This window comes from Podarcis tiliguerta, assembly GCF_965153285.1.
Source record: "Podarcis tiliguerta genome assembly, chromosome: 13".
In the NCBI taxonomy this organism is placed as follows: domain Eukaryota; kingdom Metazoa; phylum Chordata; class Lepidosauria; order Squamata; family Lacertidae; genus Podarcis; species Podarcis tiliguerta.
In genome coordinates, this window is record NC_139546.1 from 49,401,691 (window position 1) to 49,418,660 (window position 16,970).

Consider the following 16,970-nt stretch of genomic DNA (forward strand, 5'->3'; position numbering starts at 1 on the left):
AATGCACCCTTGTACGTAACAAAGCATGCAAACAGGATGAAAGTAAGACACGTCTGTCTGAATGACCCTAAAGTTGGTCTCCTTTGTTCATTGGAGGGCTGCCTACAAGTTCATCTCCTCCCTTCTGTCCTGTTGCAAATGCCAATACTCTGCACCTTTCCTACCCTCAAAAGAGCTTAACCAACTTTCCTACCCTCAAAAGAGATTAAACAACCGTTTATATCGTTGGGAGTTGCAGGTCACTCTGCCTCCTCCTGCTTCTTCCCCAGCCCGATGTTCCAAATTCTCTTAATTCCAGTCTGCGATGGCTAAGGACCCCCATGTCTTGGTGCCTTGCCAGCTCACCTCCAGCAGCTGCTGTCTGATGCTCCTCCCAAAGCACTACCACCCTTCCCTTACAGGCATCCTCAGTCCCAGCAGATGAATGGGAGACCTGGGACTGGTCACTGCTCAAGTGCTTCCCGGTAGCACAGTGGAGCCAACTGGGTGGGCTAGGGATTTAAAGAAGATCCTCCAGGCAGGCTGGCTGAAGTCTGGTTGTCACCGACATAGACACTCTACTATGCAGCAGGTGTAGCAACGAGGCATAACTCCTTAATAGGAGTCACCCGGGCCAACTCCCCTCTCGTTCACACTTCTTGTAAATCAGAAGCGACTCCGCCGGCATCAACTGAAATTACTTCAGTATATTAAGACAGAGGAGGGACCATTAATCCTCTGCGTTTTCTCCGACAGCTTTTCAACCTCCTGCTCCCCTCGGTGCACAGAGGAAGGCTCTATCTACAGCGAGCCGCACACGGAGGCTACACACGCCGCCGACTCGTTAATATCACAGGACAGCCGGCTCAGTGGTAATTAGACGCTCCAGAGCCACTCTGCCCCCTTGAGCGATTTCTCTTGTCTTGCCAGACAAGGCGGGCGGGGAAGGAGACAGAAGAGCCTTGCTGCTAACCTGGCTGTGATTAATGTGGGACGTAACCCCACTAAGTGTCAGTGCTCAGAAAACCTTTCCCTAAACTAGAAGGACCAATACGTCAGGTTCTGTCACCGTTTGCCCAAATCCCTTCCAAGCCTGAGCAACGCAAGCCTTTGTGTTTCATCTGACGCTGACCAACCCCGCTTCCCAAGAATTGGGTTGAAATCTAGGCTCAGGGCCCCTGAGATGGGAGAATCACAGATTCTGTTAGTGCTGCAGCTCCAGGCTTCTGAAATGAGTCTCCTACTGAAATTGAACAAACAAGTTCTTGTGGTTAGGAAGTGACTGAAGACATTTTTGAGAACCCTTTCCCTGAAGTACAACCCACAAAAATAAATCTACAAATAAGCAAACAGGTGGAAGGAGACTGAAAGTCCACCAAGCCCAACCCTGGAAGTAAGAGGCAACATCTATCCATCCCAGATTCAAATCCTCACATATCCATGAGGTTTAGTGAATGAATGACCTTGGACATGCCTCAGCCTAACCTACTTTGAGCCTGGTTGATGCATATATGAAATATGAACTGTAACGTATCTTGCACTCTGGAAAGTCCTGTATAAGAAGTATCATTATGCAGGATTGCTCCTGAACCTATACTGCTCCTGCTCACACCTCAAGCAACTGCTCTCAATAGCCACTCCCGCAACCCTTGCTGCTATGCAGAGCACCACCACTCCAAAAGCCATGATACAGCGAACTGGCTTAGCTTTGGAAAACCTGTGTCCATTGCCTGGCCTCATTACAGGTCAAAGTCTCAGCCTCAGTTCCCCCACTGGAAGTCCAGGTAAAGGTCTAAAGGGAACACAGCTAGGTGCCCTGGTGGTGTGTCTGCCCAGAGCCTGGATTCAAGACTGCTGAGAAACCTCTGTGGACACTGCTCCAAGTCCCTTTGGGAGAAAAGGTGGACAATGTAACAAATGCATAAAAATCAATTTGTCCTACAGCTGCCAACCCAGCTGTTCTTCCTTTTATCCTTCACAGTCTGGCCTAAGTTGTCTGCACACCAGGGACACATATTAAAATACTCTCAGACTCCCACCAGTATTTCCAGACGAGGAAAGGCAGGGCAGGGGAGAGGGAAACATAGGCAGACATGTCTTGCTGGGGGAGACCCCTGCCACACGCCTGCTCCCTTTCAACCAGCATTGAACTGACTACAAGCTTCATCTGATAAGAGTACTGTTGCTGCTGCTTACAAAAAGTGTATTCCCTTGCAAAATGGGTTTGTTTTCCCAGAAACTCCAAGGAGGCTTGATGCTTAAGGGAGACACAAAAGGGCCAAGCAAGGCACAGTGCATCTGGGCATGAGATATGTAGAGAGAAGGTTCACCATATGATGACTGGTTGTGACAGCTGTAGAATTTTTTTGTTGGAAGAGAACGAGAACTCAGACTGATCCAAATCAAGCTGCTGCTGTTAGAGCGGAGAGATTGTTTTGTGTGAAGAAGAAATATATCTACATGTGCCCAATACCTTATGGGCACCTGTGGGCATGACCTAATGGTCAATTCCAAATTAGAATTGTGCCCTTCCCAGGCCTGATCCAAAGCATTCTAAAGTTTCAGTTTCATATTCCCATTGCAGTTTTCTTTCCTGCTGCAGAAGGTAGAACCCGAACCAATGGCATCAAGTTACAAGAAAGAAGATTCCAACTAAACATCAAGAAGAACTTTCTGACAGTAAGAGCTGTTTGACAGTGGAACAGACTCCCTCTGAAGGTTGTGGACTTTCCTTCCTTGGAGGTTCTTAAGCAGAGGCTGGATGCCTCTCTGTCATGGATGCTTTAGTTGAGATTTCTGCATAGCAGGAGGTTAGACTAGATGACCCTTGAGGTCATTCCAACGCTACAAATTCTTTGATTCTATGATAACCTCTCATCAAGCCTAACTCTTTTAGTAGTATTTACTGTATTTTTCCATGTATAACCCCCCGCCGTGTATAAGATGCCCCCTGTTTTTTGGGACTCCAAATTAAGAAAATGGGGGGAGATTGTCAAGAGTTGTGGAGTTGTTAAGCTTTTTTTGGCAGGATTGCCCACAATTGTTGAGCTTTTTTTTGGTGGGGGGTTTGCCAAAAATCACTCAGCTGACTGACTGGCGCTTAAAATCGCAAAAGCCACCCAATTTCCACAGGGGCAGCCAATCGACAATAGCCACTGACAATCTTCTGCTCGCGGCTGCAACCCATCACCCATTTATACACTATCTGTGTATAAAACGACCCCCAATTTTTAACATAATTTTTAAAGAAAAAAACTCATCTTATACATGGAAAAATACGGGATCTATATCAATAATTCACTCCAGATAAATCTCTGACAGATGAACTCCATTCATGCCCCTATTTACATAAGATCGGAATGGTTACCAAACCCCAAAAACCTGTCTCCTTTGCTTATTCCAGTGGCACTCAGACAAGGTGAGATGCCATACATGTGTATACGATCCTTGTAACATACAGCCTGACCTGGTCATCCAGTGCTGTGCCACCTCTATATGTGCAGCTGCCAATAATGAAGTCACCATTCACCAAGACCCCTCAAACACAGAGAGCAATGCCAACCAAAGATCTAGAACTACCTCTTGCTGGATAACATCAGATATGACCCCAAATACCTTTGGCCAAAGCTCCAGCACCAGAGGACAGTCCCACCGGAGATATAAAAAGAAAAGGGAAAGCCTCCAACAGTCTCTCCAGCAATCATGGCAGTAGCTGCTTGTCTGCATGCCTTGACCGCACTAATGTGAGGTAAGACCTGTGCACCTCAGCACAGAAGCTCTAATTCTCGCTGAGGTTGTACAGAGAAGTTTTCTAACCCACATTCTCCCCCACTTGTCTTCTGGAATTACAATATCCAAATCCATCTCTCACACTGATTTTTGGCTACCTGCAACTCGGATATTAGCAAACCGCAGGTCCTAGAAAAGGGGTAGCCAACATGGTGACTCAGATATTGTTGGACTACATGTCCCATCAGCCCCAGCCAGCATGGCAAATGCCCAGGGATTGTGAGAGTTGTAGCTTAACAACAATCTGGAAGACACCATGCTGGCTGGTTACCCCTATGCTAAAGATAGCACCCTTCAAGTCATTCTCCTTGCTCAGGCACATGCTTTCATATTCTATCACAGACCTCAACTGCTCTCCAGATCACAGTAGCCTCTTTGTGAACGCCTTCACCTAATATAACTGAAACCCTTCCCCTTTGCATTCTTTCCATGATTAGTCTATGCTCTGTAAGCAGTTGGGCCAACTTAAACTAGATCTCTTTGCCCAGCTTTCTGGTACCCTCCAGATGTTGTAGTGCTACAATTCTCAAAATGATGGCTGGAGCACCTGATGGGAACTGCAGTCCCAACAGCAACTAGAAGGCACCAGGCTGGCAAAGGCTGCCTTAGCTAATACATCCCTCCAGTCTTGTACTCTGAATAGTGACCATATTTGTCCTTGTGCCTACATCTCGGATAAGCCAATAATATAAATAAGCCACTGTATCAATAAAATGATAAAGGGACCCCTGACCATTAGGTCCAGTCGTGACCGACTCTGGGGTTGCGGCGCTCATCTCGCTTTATTGGCCGAGGGAGCCGGCGTACAGCTTCCGGGTCATGTGGCCAGCATGACTAAGCCGCCTCTGGCAAACCAGAGCAGCGCACAGAAACGCCATTTACCTTCCCACCGGAGCGGTACCTATTTATCTACTTGCACTTTGACGTGTTTTCAAACTGCTAGGTTGGCAGGAGCAGGGACTGAGCAATGGGAGCTCACCCCGTCGCGGGGATTCGAACCGCCGACCTTCTGATCGGCAAGTTCTAGGCTCTGTGGTTTAACCCACAGCGCCACCCGCATCCCCCACTGTATCAATAATCATACTTAAAATAGGCACTTTATTTATTATTGGACCAGTTCCTTAAGATGTCGTTAGCAGGGGCTATCAGAAGATATAGATCTCTCTTTTCAGATAAGCTGGAGGCTAACATTATTTTCTACAATCCTACTTGCCTATTTTTACTGAGGAGAAAAAATTATACAGTATATATAAATAGCACCAATATTGCGGTATTTTCCTTTCAACTGGCTGGCCAGTCTATAACAGCTGTTAAATACAAGGCAGTTGTTTTAGACTGCAGGTGAGTGGTCATATATTGAATATTCCCATACATAAAAAACCAACAACCCCCAAACACACTTCCTTGAAACGTGGAAAATCAGTGCAGGGTCTGATGTGCTAATTTACAATCTGCATAGATAATTACATAGGAAAGTGTTCAGAACTATAATCGCCCACCTGTAGTCAAATGGTACAAGTCCAGAGTTCTAGCACCTCATTCTCCTAACTTGTAAAACAGCTCTAGGCCACCCAGAGAGCTTCACAACTAAACAGGTATCTGAAACAGTGTTTCTCATGTTCATCGCATCATGTTGGCCCCTATTAACAATAGATTGTTGTGACGATCAATGACTTGAGGTCTATGAAGCAACGCACAGCCTAGAAGTATCACAGAGATTACAATACGTAGTACAGTAGCAGCTTTACATTTCACCTTCATATTTAGCATTAATTCCCCTCCAAGGGCCCTTGCAACAACTGTGGAACATCACAGGTTCTCTGCCCTTCCCCAACTACTGCTAATTATGCATCTGCACAGGATTTGGCCCACCAAGGTAGCCTGGAACATTTGCTGATATTTTTAGAAACAGGGCGATGAATGAGTTCCACTCTAGACAGGGGAACATCATCAAGAGCACAGCCAGTACAGAGAGAGAGGCAGTAGCTTCCAACTTACGCCAGGGAGCCAGAAGTCACCGCCACCCAATGTCTCTTGGGTGACCTACAACACAATGTGTTGTCAGGCTCTGAAGTCCTGGCCCCTCTTTGCTCATTTCCTATCACCCCACCCCTATGAGCCACAGGACACAAACTACTGTATAAATCACAGCTGGCACTAATTGGCTCACTGCGCCAGCAGCTCTGCTGAGAGGTCGCAGGCTAAACGGGGCTGCAGGAAGCTAAACTGCCCTCTTGTGCCCCCGCAGGGGGGTTCCTCCAGGTCAAAGATTAAACATACTGACTACAGAGAAAGTCAGCGTGTGCGTGGGAATAGCACAGCGTCCACCCTTTGTGGGTAAACAGAGAACCTGCGTTTTTCTCTTCAAACGTGGTGCAAATCCAAGCCCTTCCTCCCCACCCACCCAGCAACAGAATTTTATATCCACAATACAGGCCAGCCAGATCTTCCTTGCTCATGCCAACTCGGCCTCCATTTACAACAGTGCCAAACTCAAAATAGTCACGGGAGCTGCTCCGAGAGATAAATCAGGCCTGTGGGGGAAGCAATCACATACAAATGTTGGCATCATCAACTCAATCCCACCTTCCCAGCTCAGATCTGCCCATCACCCCCTCAACCATCTGAGGTCGGCCAGCTCATACAATGCAGGCGCATGCCTGCTAGATTTCAAAGACAATCCAGTGACTGGTTGAGTCTCTTTTCAAATTGCAGTCTAAAAATACCCATCTTCCCCAGCAGACCTCCTAATTTTAATGTCTCAGATTAAAACCAGGTGCAAAAGCAGATCTAGGTTTAACTAACCAAGAAGAGACTGATATTCCACTACAGGCAGAGGAAAGCGGGCACAGGACATACATTACTACATAATCATTGCCCACACTGAGTCAACCAAGCACTTTTGTGTTGTTTTTCAATCTTGCAAATAAAGCCGAAACCCCCACCGCTTCCAAACGCTTCCCCCACCCCACTTCAGTTAACAAATGCTGTTAAGATTAATGGATATTGGTGCAATAACCACCATTCAGGCGCCCCTCTTCCACCTCCTCCCATTCCTCCCTCCTTTTCTCTGCTTGCTATATTTTTGCATCTGGCACAATCCTAGCTCCTTCTGACAATACAACATTTATCTCTGAATCCTGCAAGCTGATTCACCTTGTTGCATTTCCCTCATACCACGCCGCCTTCCTTCTGCTTCTGATGGGATGGAATTGACAAATACGAGGGGGGGAAATACATCAGGGTAGGCTTATCAGACACCCCCTCCCCCGCAACTCTTGTCAATTTCTAATCTATCTATCAATCTTTTTTTCCTCCTACTTCTTCCACGCATTCTTCTCCCCCTCCACCCCCCCTTTCCTAATCATAATATTGGCACACATGCGCAGAAGATTCTTATATTTGGCAGGCAATCAACTAGAATTTTCCACACACGTGATATTTCTACTCCCTACCTTGAAAATATATATTATATAAGGCTAACAAAGGATCTGGAAAGGAAATGGGGAGGGGGGATAAGGAATGTAGATGTGTAGCCATAACTACAAATTACAGAAGACCAATCCTGCTTAGAATTGTCATCTCTTTCACGACAAACGGTATTTATGTATTTCAATTTAATACAAAAAAAAATAATGGATGGCCAATTTAGAAAAAAAAGAACAGCGCCTTTTATCTGTGTCAGTTAATGGAGGAGAATAACAGCCATTTCCATTAGTGAGAAATCTTAATCATCAGGGTAAAAACAGTCATGCGGAGATGAGGGTGGCAAGGGGAAAATAGCATATTCAGTGAGATGGGGAAAGATTTACGGGCATGGCTCAATTCTACAATTTGTCCACCAAAAGCAATGCTGGATTAATAGTGAGGCAGGGTTTTCTAAAGAGTTGGGCATTGTAGGAAATAAACAAGAATGAAGCCATCACATTTTCAAAAATAGCTTGACAACCAGCTGTAATCTTCAGCCAGTGGCTGAAAACAGGATGACTGTCTTCTAGCCAGTTACACCACTACAAATCTAGACTAGAAGGGCACCAACTGGCAAGAAGCATTGCTGGCACACACACAATTGACAGATATGTGCTCCAATGAAGTTGGGGGAGGTCAGAGCACCAAGGCTTCCTTCCAGATTTCCTAGGCCTTCTTACATTGCAAGGGGTGGATTACCTTGTTGGAGTGTGAAACAGGGTGAACCAGTTTAATAGCAAGAATTATCAAAATATGGAATGCTTGTGGATTAGAAGCCAGTGGTTCAAAAGTAGCCTGCAAGTGGAACCCCATGAAAATGAATGAGTTACCAGTATTTCATTATATTTCTTTTAATACTTTGGTATTGTCTCTCTGCTTTCCTCTAGCACCTCTCCTTGCATTGGTGGACTAGCCTGGTACTTCCCAAACCCCTCTGTTCTTCAGGTTATATCCACCACCACCACCCTGTTGCCTTTGCACTGTGCTCTTGGTCAACACTCTACTTTCTTCTGACCTCAGGTGCCCCAGGTGTCAATATTTCCTGGCTTTCTTCCCTGCAGAGTCCATTCCTGATTACAGAATGGTCTTCTTCATTCCCCCGAGCTCTACTCCTGAGCCCACGTCTGTACTCTCTGGGCCTTCCCTTCCCTTTGCTTTCCTGCATTCTCCCACCTTCCACTCTATCTTGTGCAACTGTACAAGCAACATTCACTTCCATGGAGCCAATACCTAGATTGCTGTTGTGTCAAAGCATTTCTTTAAAATCCACCTACATTCTTGGAGAATTAAAGCATTGTCAAGTACAACTTTTTTGCAAGTCAACTGGATTGAGATTCCACTATGGACCTGGTAACTGCTCTTACCATCCTTGGAACCACAAGCCCTTCCATTACTATGCCCAGTGCAGAGTTCACGAAGTTTGATCTCCTTGTGAATTTGCAGACTTGTGCAAAGTATAAATAACTATAAACAAAAAACCTCATCATAGATATGGGCTGAAAAGGTTCCTCCCACAAGCAATAGGAGCAATATATTGTTTGCAATATTCTAGTCCACATGCCTTTTTGTTGTGGTGTTCCATCATAGGAGGGAAATTACCCTCTAGATTTTGAGCCCAGGAGCTCACACAGATTCCTGATGAAATCACAGGCAACATCTGTCACACTGCTTCAAGCAGCACTGGCTTGTGATGAAATATCTACCGCCCAAAAAAAAAGCTTCTGGCCAGCTGAGGGACCTCCAGCTCTGATATAGTTTCCCATTACCAAAGTAGCTGTTCCACTGTCAAGATATATGCTGTACATTAGCCAACCACAGAATGGGAGGAGCTGGCCTTTCCCAAGAATACTCAGAAATGCAGTTGTTGTTTTCAATGAGAATTTTACACCTAGGGTTATAGCTCTTTGTGAGGGCTTGAGACAGGTAAAGTTAATTCATAAAGTAGCAGGAACTGTTGCTGGAGGGTCCACAATCTAATTAAATCAAAGAAAGGTTGATAGGTAGCACCCTTTCTACAAGGATCAAATTCCCCATTTTTCTATCACTCTGGAAAGCCGGTACATACAACCAGTTTTTCTTAGAAATGGCAAAACTGCAGGTGCTGCAAGGTCAATTTGCTCAGCCACAGTCAGAGTGTGGAAAGGGTCCATCAACTTGTGAGATAACCATATCAAGTATTTAGGAACTTTTTGTGCACACTCATATCCAGCCTGTGCTTACACTGTTACCTGTTCCTGCAAGATACAGGGTAGCACTTTTTGAATTAACTATGCCCCATAAAACAAGTCACTGCCATTGTCTGTCAGTGTCAGCAGAATTGAACCCTAAAGAAGCATTTCCTGTGCAAGTTATCATAGCATAATAAATTGTAAACTTTGTATGACAGAAAGCCATTTTGTTTCTCACTTTGCTCATACTGCACTAATATTTAAACCAGAAGCAAGCGAGCCAGCAAGCAAACCTACCTTGTTTAAACACATGTACCAGTAATTTCATCATCTGTAAATTATCTGATATCCTTAACAATACTGAAAGAGGAGACCAGAGGGTCACCGATAATTAGAGGGGGCAGATAATCAGTTTAAGTAAGACATAGTGTTGTGATGGGACGTGGGTGGCGGTGTGGTCTAAACCACTGAGCTTGGGCTTGCCGATCGGAAGGTCTGCGGTTCGAATCCCTGCGGCGGGGTGACCTCCTGTTGCTTGGTCCCAGCTCCTGCCAACCTAGCAGTTCGAAAGCACGTCAAAGTGCAAGTAGATAAAGAGATACCAATACGGCGGGAAGGTAAACGGTGTTTCCGTGTGCTGCTCTGGTTTCACCAGAAGCGGCTTAGTCATGCTGGCCACATGACCCAGAAATACTGTCTGTGGACAAACACCGGCTCCCTCGGCCAGTAAAGCGAGATGTGCGCAGCAACCCCAGAGTCGTTCGCGGCTGGACTTAACTGACGGGGTCTTTTACCCTTTTAGTGTTGTGATAGTTTTTAATGTTTAAGTATCTCTTGCTGGCCACTACGTGGGCTATCTGAATGTGTCTTGGCAAGTCTGTCTAGGCCTTTTAAAATGCAAGAGGAATTTATCCCATATATACTGCCTTATCTGAGCTAGACTCCTGACATCACCAATTTGGCCTCAAAGTTACCCAACTTGCATTTCAATACGCAACCCTCAATGTCTAGACCTGCTTAATGGTCCAACCGCCTTTCCTGTCACATGGATTGGGCCTTACTGTTCTCCTGTATGTGCTTCGCCTTCCGTTTTTATTCATCTTTCTTAGAATGATCATCTGTGGTTTGGGCCTGTTTTTATTGATTTTTGTAATGATAAAAAAAAACACATGCAGGGGCTAAATAAATATTATTATGACTGATCAAAAGGCAACAAAGGCTCCTGATCCACACACAGAATCCAGAGTCCCTTTCCCATGAGGAGCCATCCACTACCACCCGATTCCAATCAATGGGCCCGTAATACTATGAACAATAGGCCCCGATCAATGAAACATCGACCTTGTTCCAATCGGGTTTCGCAGAAAGTGTTCTGTCCTTGCAGTTTCTAAATCTTCATCCCAAGTACCATAAGTCTGCCAAGCCCACTCCCTCAACAACAGAGGCCTCCTGTTCCAATCCTGACACTGGCCCCACTACAAAGAGGCTCCTGCCTCTCATAATCCCCAAACACAGGCCTCTCCGCTCCCTTCAGTCTTGTGGCCCTGCTGTAGCCCTCTCTGCTCCTGTCAAAACTGGCATATGGCCACCAAGTAGCCAGCTGCTCCCATCACCTCTAGGGCACGCTTTTCTGACATGTGCCTCACCTCACCCCCATTTATCCAAAATGCACGGCCCTTTCAGCCACCTGTGCCAGGCTTATAACCCTTCCTGCCAACAGTAAGAATAAACACTCTCAGTGCATGTGTAACCCCCCCCCCAAAAAAAAGTTGCACTTGCCACAACTTCTCGCCGCTCAGGCCCAAAGAGGATGAGGGAGTTTGGGGCTTATTCCCTCAAGCGACACTGGCATGGCTCCCATTCTCCAGAGATGGGGTGCCCACCCACTAACCCCCCCTTAAAAACAGGGGGATCGGGTAAAAAAAAGTGGGGGTCCTTTTAACAACAATTCATGGGAGCAGTCTCTCTTATTTATTTGTATATATGAGGGTGTCCTTGCAGGTAACCGCCCCCCCCCCAAAAAACCCCAAGTCGAGGGTGAGGCTGTTTACAAAACAAACCACCCCTCCCCCCCTACACACACCCTGAGGAAAGCTGCGACGGGGTGTCAAACAACGGGGGGCCAGGGCTCCCCAACAACTTTCAGAAAGCGTCGAATATTATTATTATTATTATTAAACAGGGGTGATTTGAAACAAGAGCCCCCCCCCCCGCCACCTCAGCCCCGCTGGTCTCCCTCGCCCCACGCGCTCTCCTCAGCCTCCTCCGATTCTCGGCGGCCGCTCGAGCCGTTTGGCCGGCGGCGGCGGCGGCAGGGGGGGGGGAGGGGAGGCTGGCTCGGACGTGGACCCCCGACCCCACCCCACCCCCACCCGCCATCGGAAGGGTTCCCAAAGGCCGCCGGGCAAGGGGCAGTCGGCGCTGGGTGAGGCATTGCTGCGAAGGGCAACGGGCGAGGGGAGGAGAGGATAAAAAAAAAAAAGAGAGGGGGGTGGAACTCCGGGTCCCTCAACATTCCAAAGCCGTTGGGCAGCGCGCGCGCGGAACGGCGGTTGGCGCGAGGAGGGCGGCGGGTTGGAACTCCCGGCCCCTCGGCGTTCGAAAGCCGTTAGTTGTTTACAAACAAGCCGCCCTCCCCTCCCCCCCCCAAATCCACCGCCCTCCCGCCAGGCGGCGGGGCAGATTTCTAATTTTTTTGTGGTGGTTAATATAGCGCCGAATCTCCTGAGGGGTCAAATTAAAGGGGCGACCGGGAGGTTGGGGGAGCGGGGGAAGGGGTGTTGTTTACCTGGAGGCGCCTCTGTCCCTTCAGCTGCCGCCGGCGTGGATGCTGTCGGTGTCAGTGGAGCAGCCTCCTCAGCCTGAACAGCAGGCGGGAATATGTCGCCTGGGCTGTTGTCCCCTGCTCCTTCTTCCTCCTCCTCTTCCTCCTCTTCGTCTAAGTCCCCCTCCACCTCAGACACCACCATCTCCTCCTCCTCTTCCTCGTCCTCCCTCAGAGGGGAAGCCATGGTGGTGCTGGAGGAGGGGGGTGGGGGAAACACAAGAGAAAAGCAGAAGGGGGGCAACCCCCCTTCCCTCTCTTCCCTCTCACACACACAAAAAGCTCTCCCCCACTTCAGATCACCTCAGTTAAAAAAAAAATAAAAAAGTCCCATGAATGAAAACAACTCTCCTTCTTTACAACTTTGTCCTTCCTGGAAATGTTTCCTCGACCCCCTTCTTTTAAAAAAAAAAATTAAAAAAAAACGAAGGGGGGAGTAAAGATATATTTAAATTCTGAGGGGGGAGTTCAGGATAATATTTTCCACAAGACCAAGAAACAAAAATGGCCGCCCTTAAATTATTTTTAAAACAGACCCCCCCAGGAGGTAAAAAATATATAGGGCCCCCCCTATATAAAAAACAAAAAACAAAATGGCTGGCTTAATTTTAACCCCCTCTTCCATAGGGTTAAAAAGATCTCCCCCCTTTCAAAAAAAAATCAGCTCCAAATTTAAGAGGGGGAAAAAACATGCAAGAAAACGAAAATGATAATAAAGATAAAGGCTTTTTCTTCTTGCTGTTATATTTTCTTTTCAATCTCCAAGATCTGTGATCATGAACAATATTTAGACATTCCTGGCACTGGGGGGAAACTGACAAGATTTCTGCATAAAACAAAGATGGCTGCTCTAAATTATTTCTTTTTTTCTTATGCTCTCCCCCCCACCTCCCTCAATAAAAATATTTTTTACAGGGAGGGGGGAAGAGAGAGAGAGAGAAAAGGTTGGATTAATCAGTACTCATGCTCAGTTATGACATCAGCATAAAATTGTTAAAGGTTAACTAGTTCCATACTAGTAAGACCATGACTTTTGTGTGTGTCTGTGTCTGCTTTACTAGCACAAGAGAAGAAAAAAAAGAATAGGGGTGGTTTTTTTCCTCCCCCCTTTTTTCTTCTTCTTCTTCTTCTAACTTTAAATACTTCAGAAGGGAGTGGTTTATTTCTCTCCTTTTCCTCTAGGGCAAGAAAGGAAGAAGAGAAGAAGAAAAACCCCACTGATTACTGCAATTCATTAAAATATTTTATCCATGCTCACATTAGTGGATTTCACTGTTTTTCTACATGAGTGCTGTTTTGTTTTTTTAAAAGGCTTTTTTTCTTCTTCTTAACTTCTGTGTGGAAAGTCTATCCTAATAAATATATTTTGCTCCCTTAAATGTCCCCCCCCCCAATTTACCCTATCGTGTTTGCCCCACTGGGGTAAATCAATTTAATATGAAAGTGTAGTTTTAGCAAATACCTTGATTACAAAGGTTCCCCCCCTTCTCTCACCAAAACGTTGGGGATTTTTTTTTTTAGCTGATTTTGAAAATAATTATGGCCACAATCCAACACTGAGTGTGGTACATTGAAGTCCCAAGAAAGTCGCTGGGCGTAAGGATGTATACCTCTCTTACGGATTGTGGCCCTTACTTGCTCTCCCTGTTTTATAAATAGGAAACGAATGCACCACTAAAGGGAAATGAATAAGTAAAATGGGGAAGCATTTTATAATAATTAAGAATGGCCATCACATTTTATTTTTGAACAAGCCTCATGCATCTAGATAATTTGAGTTTAAGACTTAAAATACAGTTTTGAAAAAGTTAGCTTTCCTTTTATTTGCGGCCTTTGATCTCAAACCCTCTAATAATGATGGAGGAACCAACAGGAAGTTTTAAACGACTCAATTCTTTATTTTTTCCCAAACCAGGTGGCTCTGATAATCTCTCATTTTGGTGTCTGTTATGTTGGTGCAAGTGAGACTGTGCTGCCTGCACAAATAAGGCCTGCAAAACCTAGCTGTTCACGAGCCCTTGCATATAGCAAAATACCCCACAAAAAAAGATGGGAGTTTGGAAGGGACATGATAGAAGTGGAAAACTGGAGCTGCAATCACAAGTAAGTCCCAAGTGAAGTACAAGTTTGCACATTACATAGATTCTAGTTCAGATTGCAGGTCATTCACTACCAAGCTAATACCCATGATAGGAAGTTACAGCTATAGAGGTATCCTCAGCCTACAATATCCTTGAACCCAACTAAACTGAATCCAAGCGTGTGTCAGAGTACTGACCCTGCAAAGTGTAATGTTTGACTCACCTGAGTTGTCCTACCTGCATAAGGAAACTACAAATAAAAATCAACTCTGTTGTTGGGGACTACTGGATAACTGCTTCTGCCCATTGGATCTGACATGGGAATTAAAAAAAACTTAAAACATATTTTCCCCAACTTCAGTCTTACACTACGCTAGCAATATACAAGTATAATGCTCGTATCACTTTAAAAATCCATTTCTAAAATAAACCACTGTTGGTTTCACACATCCCACATTTTTATGAGACACAAATCTGTGCTGATTTAGAAAAAAATATTATTTAACTGTCTTCATTCGATTTTCATTTTTACAAATGATTCTGGGAAATTTTGGACCCGACCCACCCACTTCCAGATATTTAAGAGAAATTTTGAGGTTAAGATCCTGTTGCTGAATGAGGGCCTTGCCAAAAGATTGTGTACAAACACAATGCTTACAAACTATTCCAGAGGCATTTCTCTTAATCTTCCAGTATCCAAATACCCCAAAATACTTTAGTGGAGGCTTCTATGATGCTTGTTTCAAAAATCCTTCAAATTTATTGACATTGAAGTCGAATTGCAGGTGAATTGTCAGTAATTCTGAACTAGGCCCGGTAGCAAAGTTGATCAGCCTTCTAATCAATTTTGAAGAGAACAAGTTTGTCATTTTTCTTCTCTCTGTATTTTGTTGGAAGTAAAAAAACAACAAAAGCGCATGAAATGGCACCTGAAAGAAAGTTGCACTGACCTCACGGTGGGGCTTCTTTTCATGCAAGTGTGTTTGAAATCATGCAGCATCACATCTGAATCACTCTCAGTGAAGGTAGTAATATTGCGGTCAGCCGTACCCTTATTTTAAATTATTTGCAGGGCTAAACTTCATTTGGGGGGGGGGAGAATTGGAGGGCAACCCCAGCTATTAAAACATGGCCGCTCTCCAGTGAAAGTGTTCAACCTAAGCCTAAGCTTATTCCCCTGTAGACTAGTTACAAGCGTCCACAGAGGACTAACTGTGCCTGCAGGAGACACCGTTTGCCAAGCGAATGTTATCCCCCATGTGGCTTTTATATTTAACGCAACACCCTCTGAAGCCCTCCAGGAGCTTGGGCGCCAATCCCATTCACTCATGTTGAAACGTTCGCCTGGCAATGCTGGAAGCCAATGCTCCAGGAAGAGCTTTGGAGGTTTCATGCTATCAAAACCATTTTACATTAAAGTGGCCTTTTTTTTTTATTCGTATACAGAGCATGTCTCTTCCTGGTGGGGACGAGAAGGGATCAAGCGGTCCAGCAATCATCTGAATTTCAAACTTGGAATTTCACTACATTGGTGCATTATATTGCCTGCCGGTTAAAAATGAAGCAACGAGAACAAAGTACAAATTTCCAGAGAAGGGGGAAAAAATCCCTTTTGAATCTTGACCTGAGTTGTTTGTGGCTTGGTCCTCCTTGCTCAAGGGAACAGCATGAAAAAAGGAAAACATCCTTTTCCTTCTGTCTCTTCTCCGCCTTTGATGTTTTTTCACAATGCAGTTAAGTGTCAGGAATCCTATCAAGGAACCTGCAGCATGATACTAATAGGGGAAATGTAGAATTTATTTCAACAGCTCACACACACAACTGCATCTTGTCTTTCAAGAGGGTCAAAGATGTGTTGCTCATTACCCCACAAGCCTGCTCTTCCCTCGAGGGAACTGCTGCTGTTTGGCTCGGGGGTGGGAAGAAATCTTTCAAGGCCTTTCCCCTGCTGATTACAATGTGACTGACGTAGACACACACACACACACACACACACACACTTCTATGAAAGCCTGTGGAAACACGGGAATTACACACTTTGATTCAGAAAATCAGAGTGCAGGTGGCATCTGTTGCAAATTCATCCCCCCTGACCTCAGGCGGTTTATTGACACCTTCCAGCATTCAGAAACCAAGAGCAAGCACTCCTACCGCTTGGCAAAATCCTCAAATGTCTTAAGACTTCTGGCAAAATTATAACTGATTTTGGTGGAGATTTGTTTTTCCATAACCCGCATGTCTCTGCAACTGGTCCTAGGAATTTTGGCTCACTAGGAAATGAGAATCACTGGAGGATTTCCAGGTCAGAGGTCACATTCTCTAGTGTTTCCTTCAACCACAGCTGTATTGGTGTGTCTTTTCTTCCATCGCAAGGCACTGGATTGTGGACAGCTTGAGCCATTTCCCCACCCCACCCCCCAATTTTACCAGATGAAAGGATAGCCAGTTTGAAATACGTTAAAAGTTCATAAGAACCCACAACTGATTGAATGTAAGCATTAGCCACCCTGTTCATTTATAGTCAAGGATTTAGAGTAGGCGCTACAGAGCAGGGAGGGAGCCAAGCATTGTACAGCAGGCCAGCCTACTATTGTTGACTGCTTTGGACCTCATGGAGCCAGTCATTTTATTTATTTTACTAAATCTACACCCTGTCTTTCC

General features: G+C 45.4%; 1 protein-coding gene and 1 long non-coding RNA gene across 10 annotated transcripts in view; one reads left to right on the plus strand and one right to left on the minus strand.

The window, feature by feature from the left end:
• The window catches only part of CHD3 (chromodomain helicase DNA binding protein 3), a 60,503-nt gene extending 47,091 nt beyond the window's left edge, over nt 1-13,412 (minus strand). For 3 of the 9 annotated variants that reach the window (XM_083410004.1, XM_083410002.1, XM_083410003.1), the window contains exon 1: nt 12,193-13,204. In XM_083410004.1, coding sequence (XP_083266130.1) covers nt 12,193-12,415 — 223 coding nt within the window. In that variant the 5' untranslated portion in view covers nt 12,416-13,204. Of the gene's footprint in view, nt 1-1,048; nt 6,151-6,924; nt 8,949-11,621; nt 11,707-12,192 lie in introns of those variants that run through there. The other 6 variants (XM_083410008.1, XM_083410009.1, XM_083410007.1 and 3 more) reach the window with 4 other exon arrangements.
• Nucleotides 11,732-16,730, plus strand: LOC310663223. Its single transcript, XR_014504400.1, has 3 exons — nt 11,732-11,829; nt 13,411-14,331; nt 15,756-16,730. It is a non-coding gene; the product is annotated as an uncharacterized lncRNA (long non-coding RNA).
• The last annotated feature ends 240 nt before the right edge of the window (nt 16,731-16,970 follow it).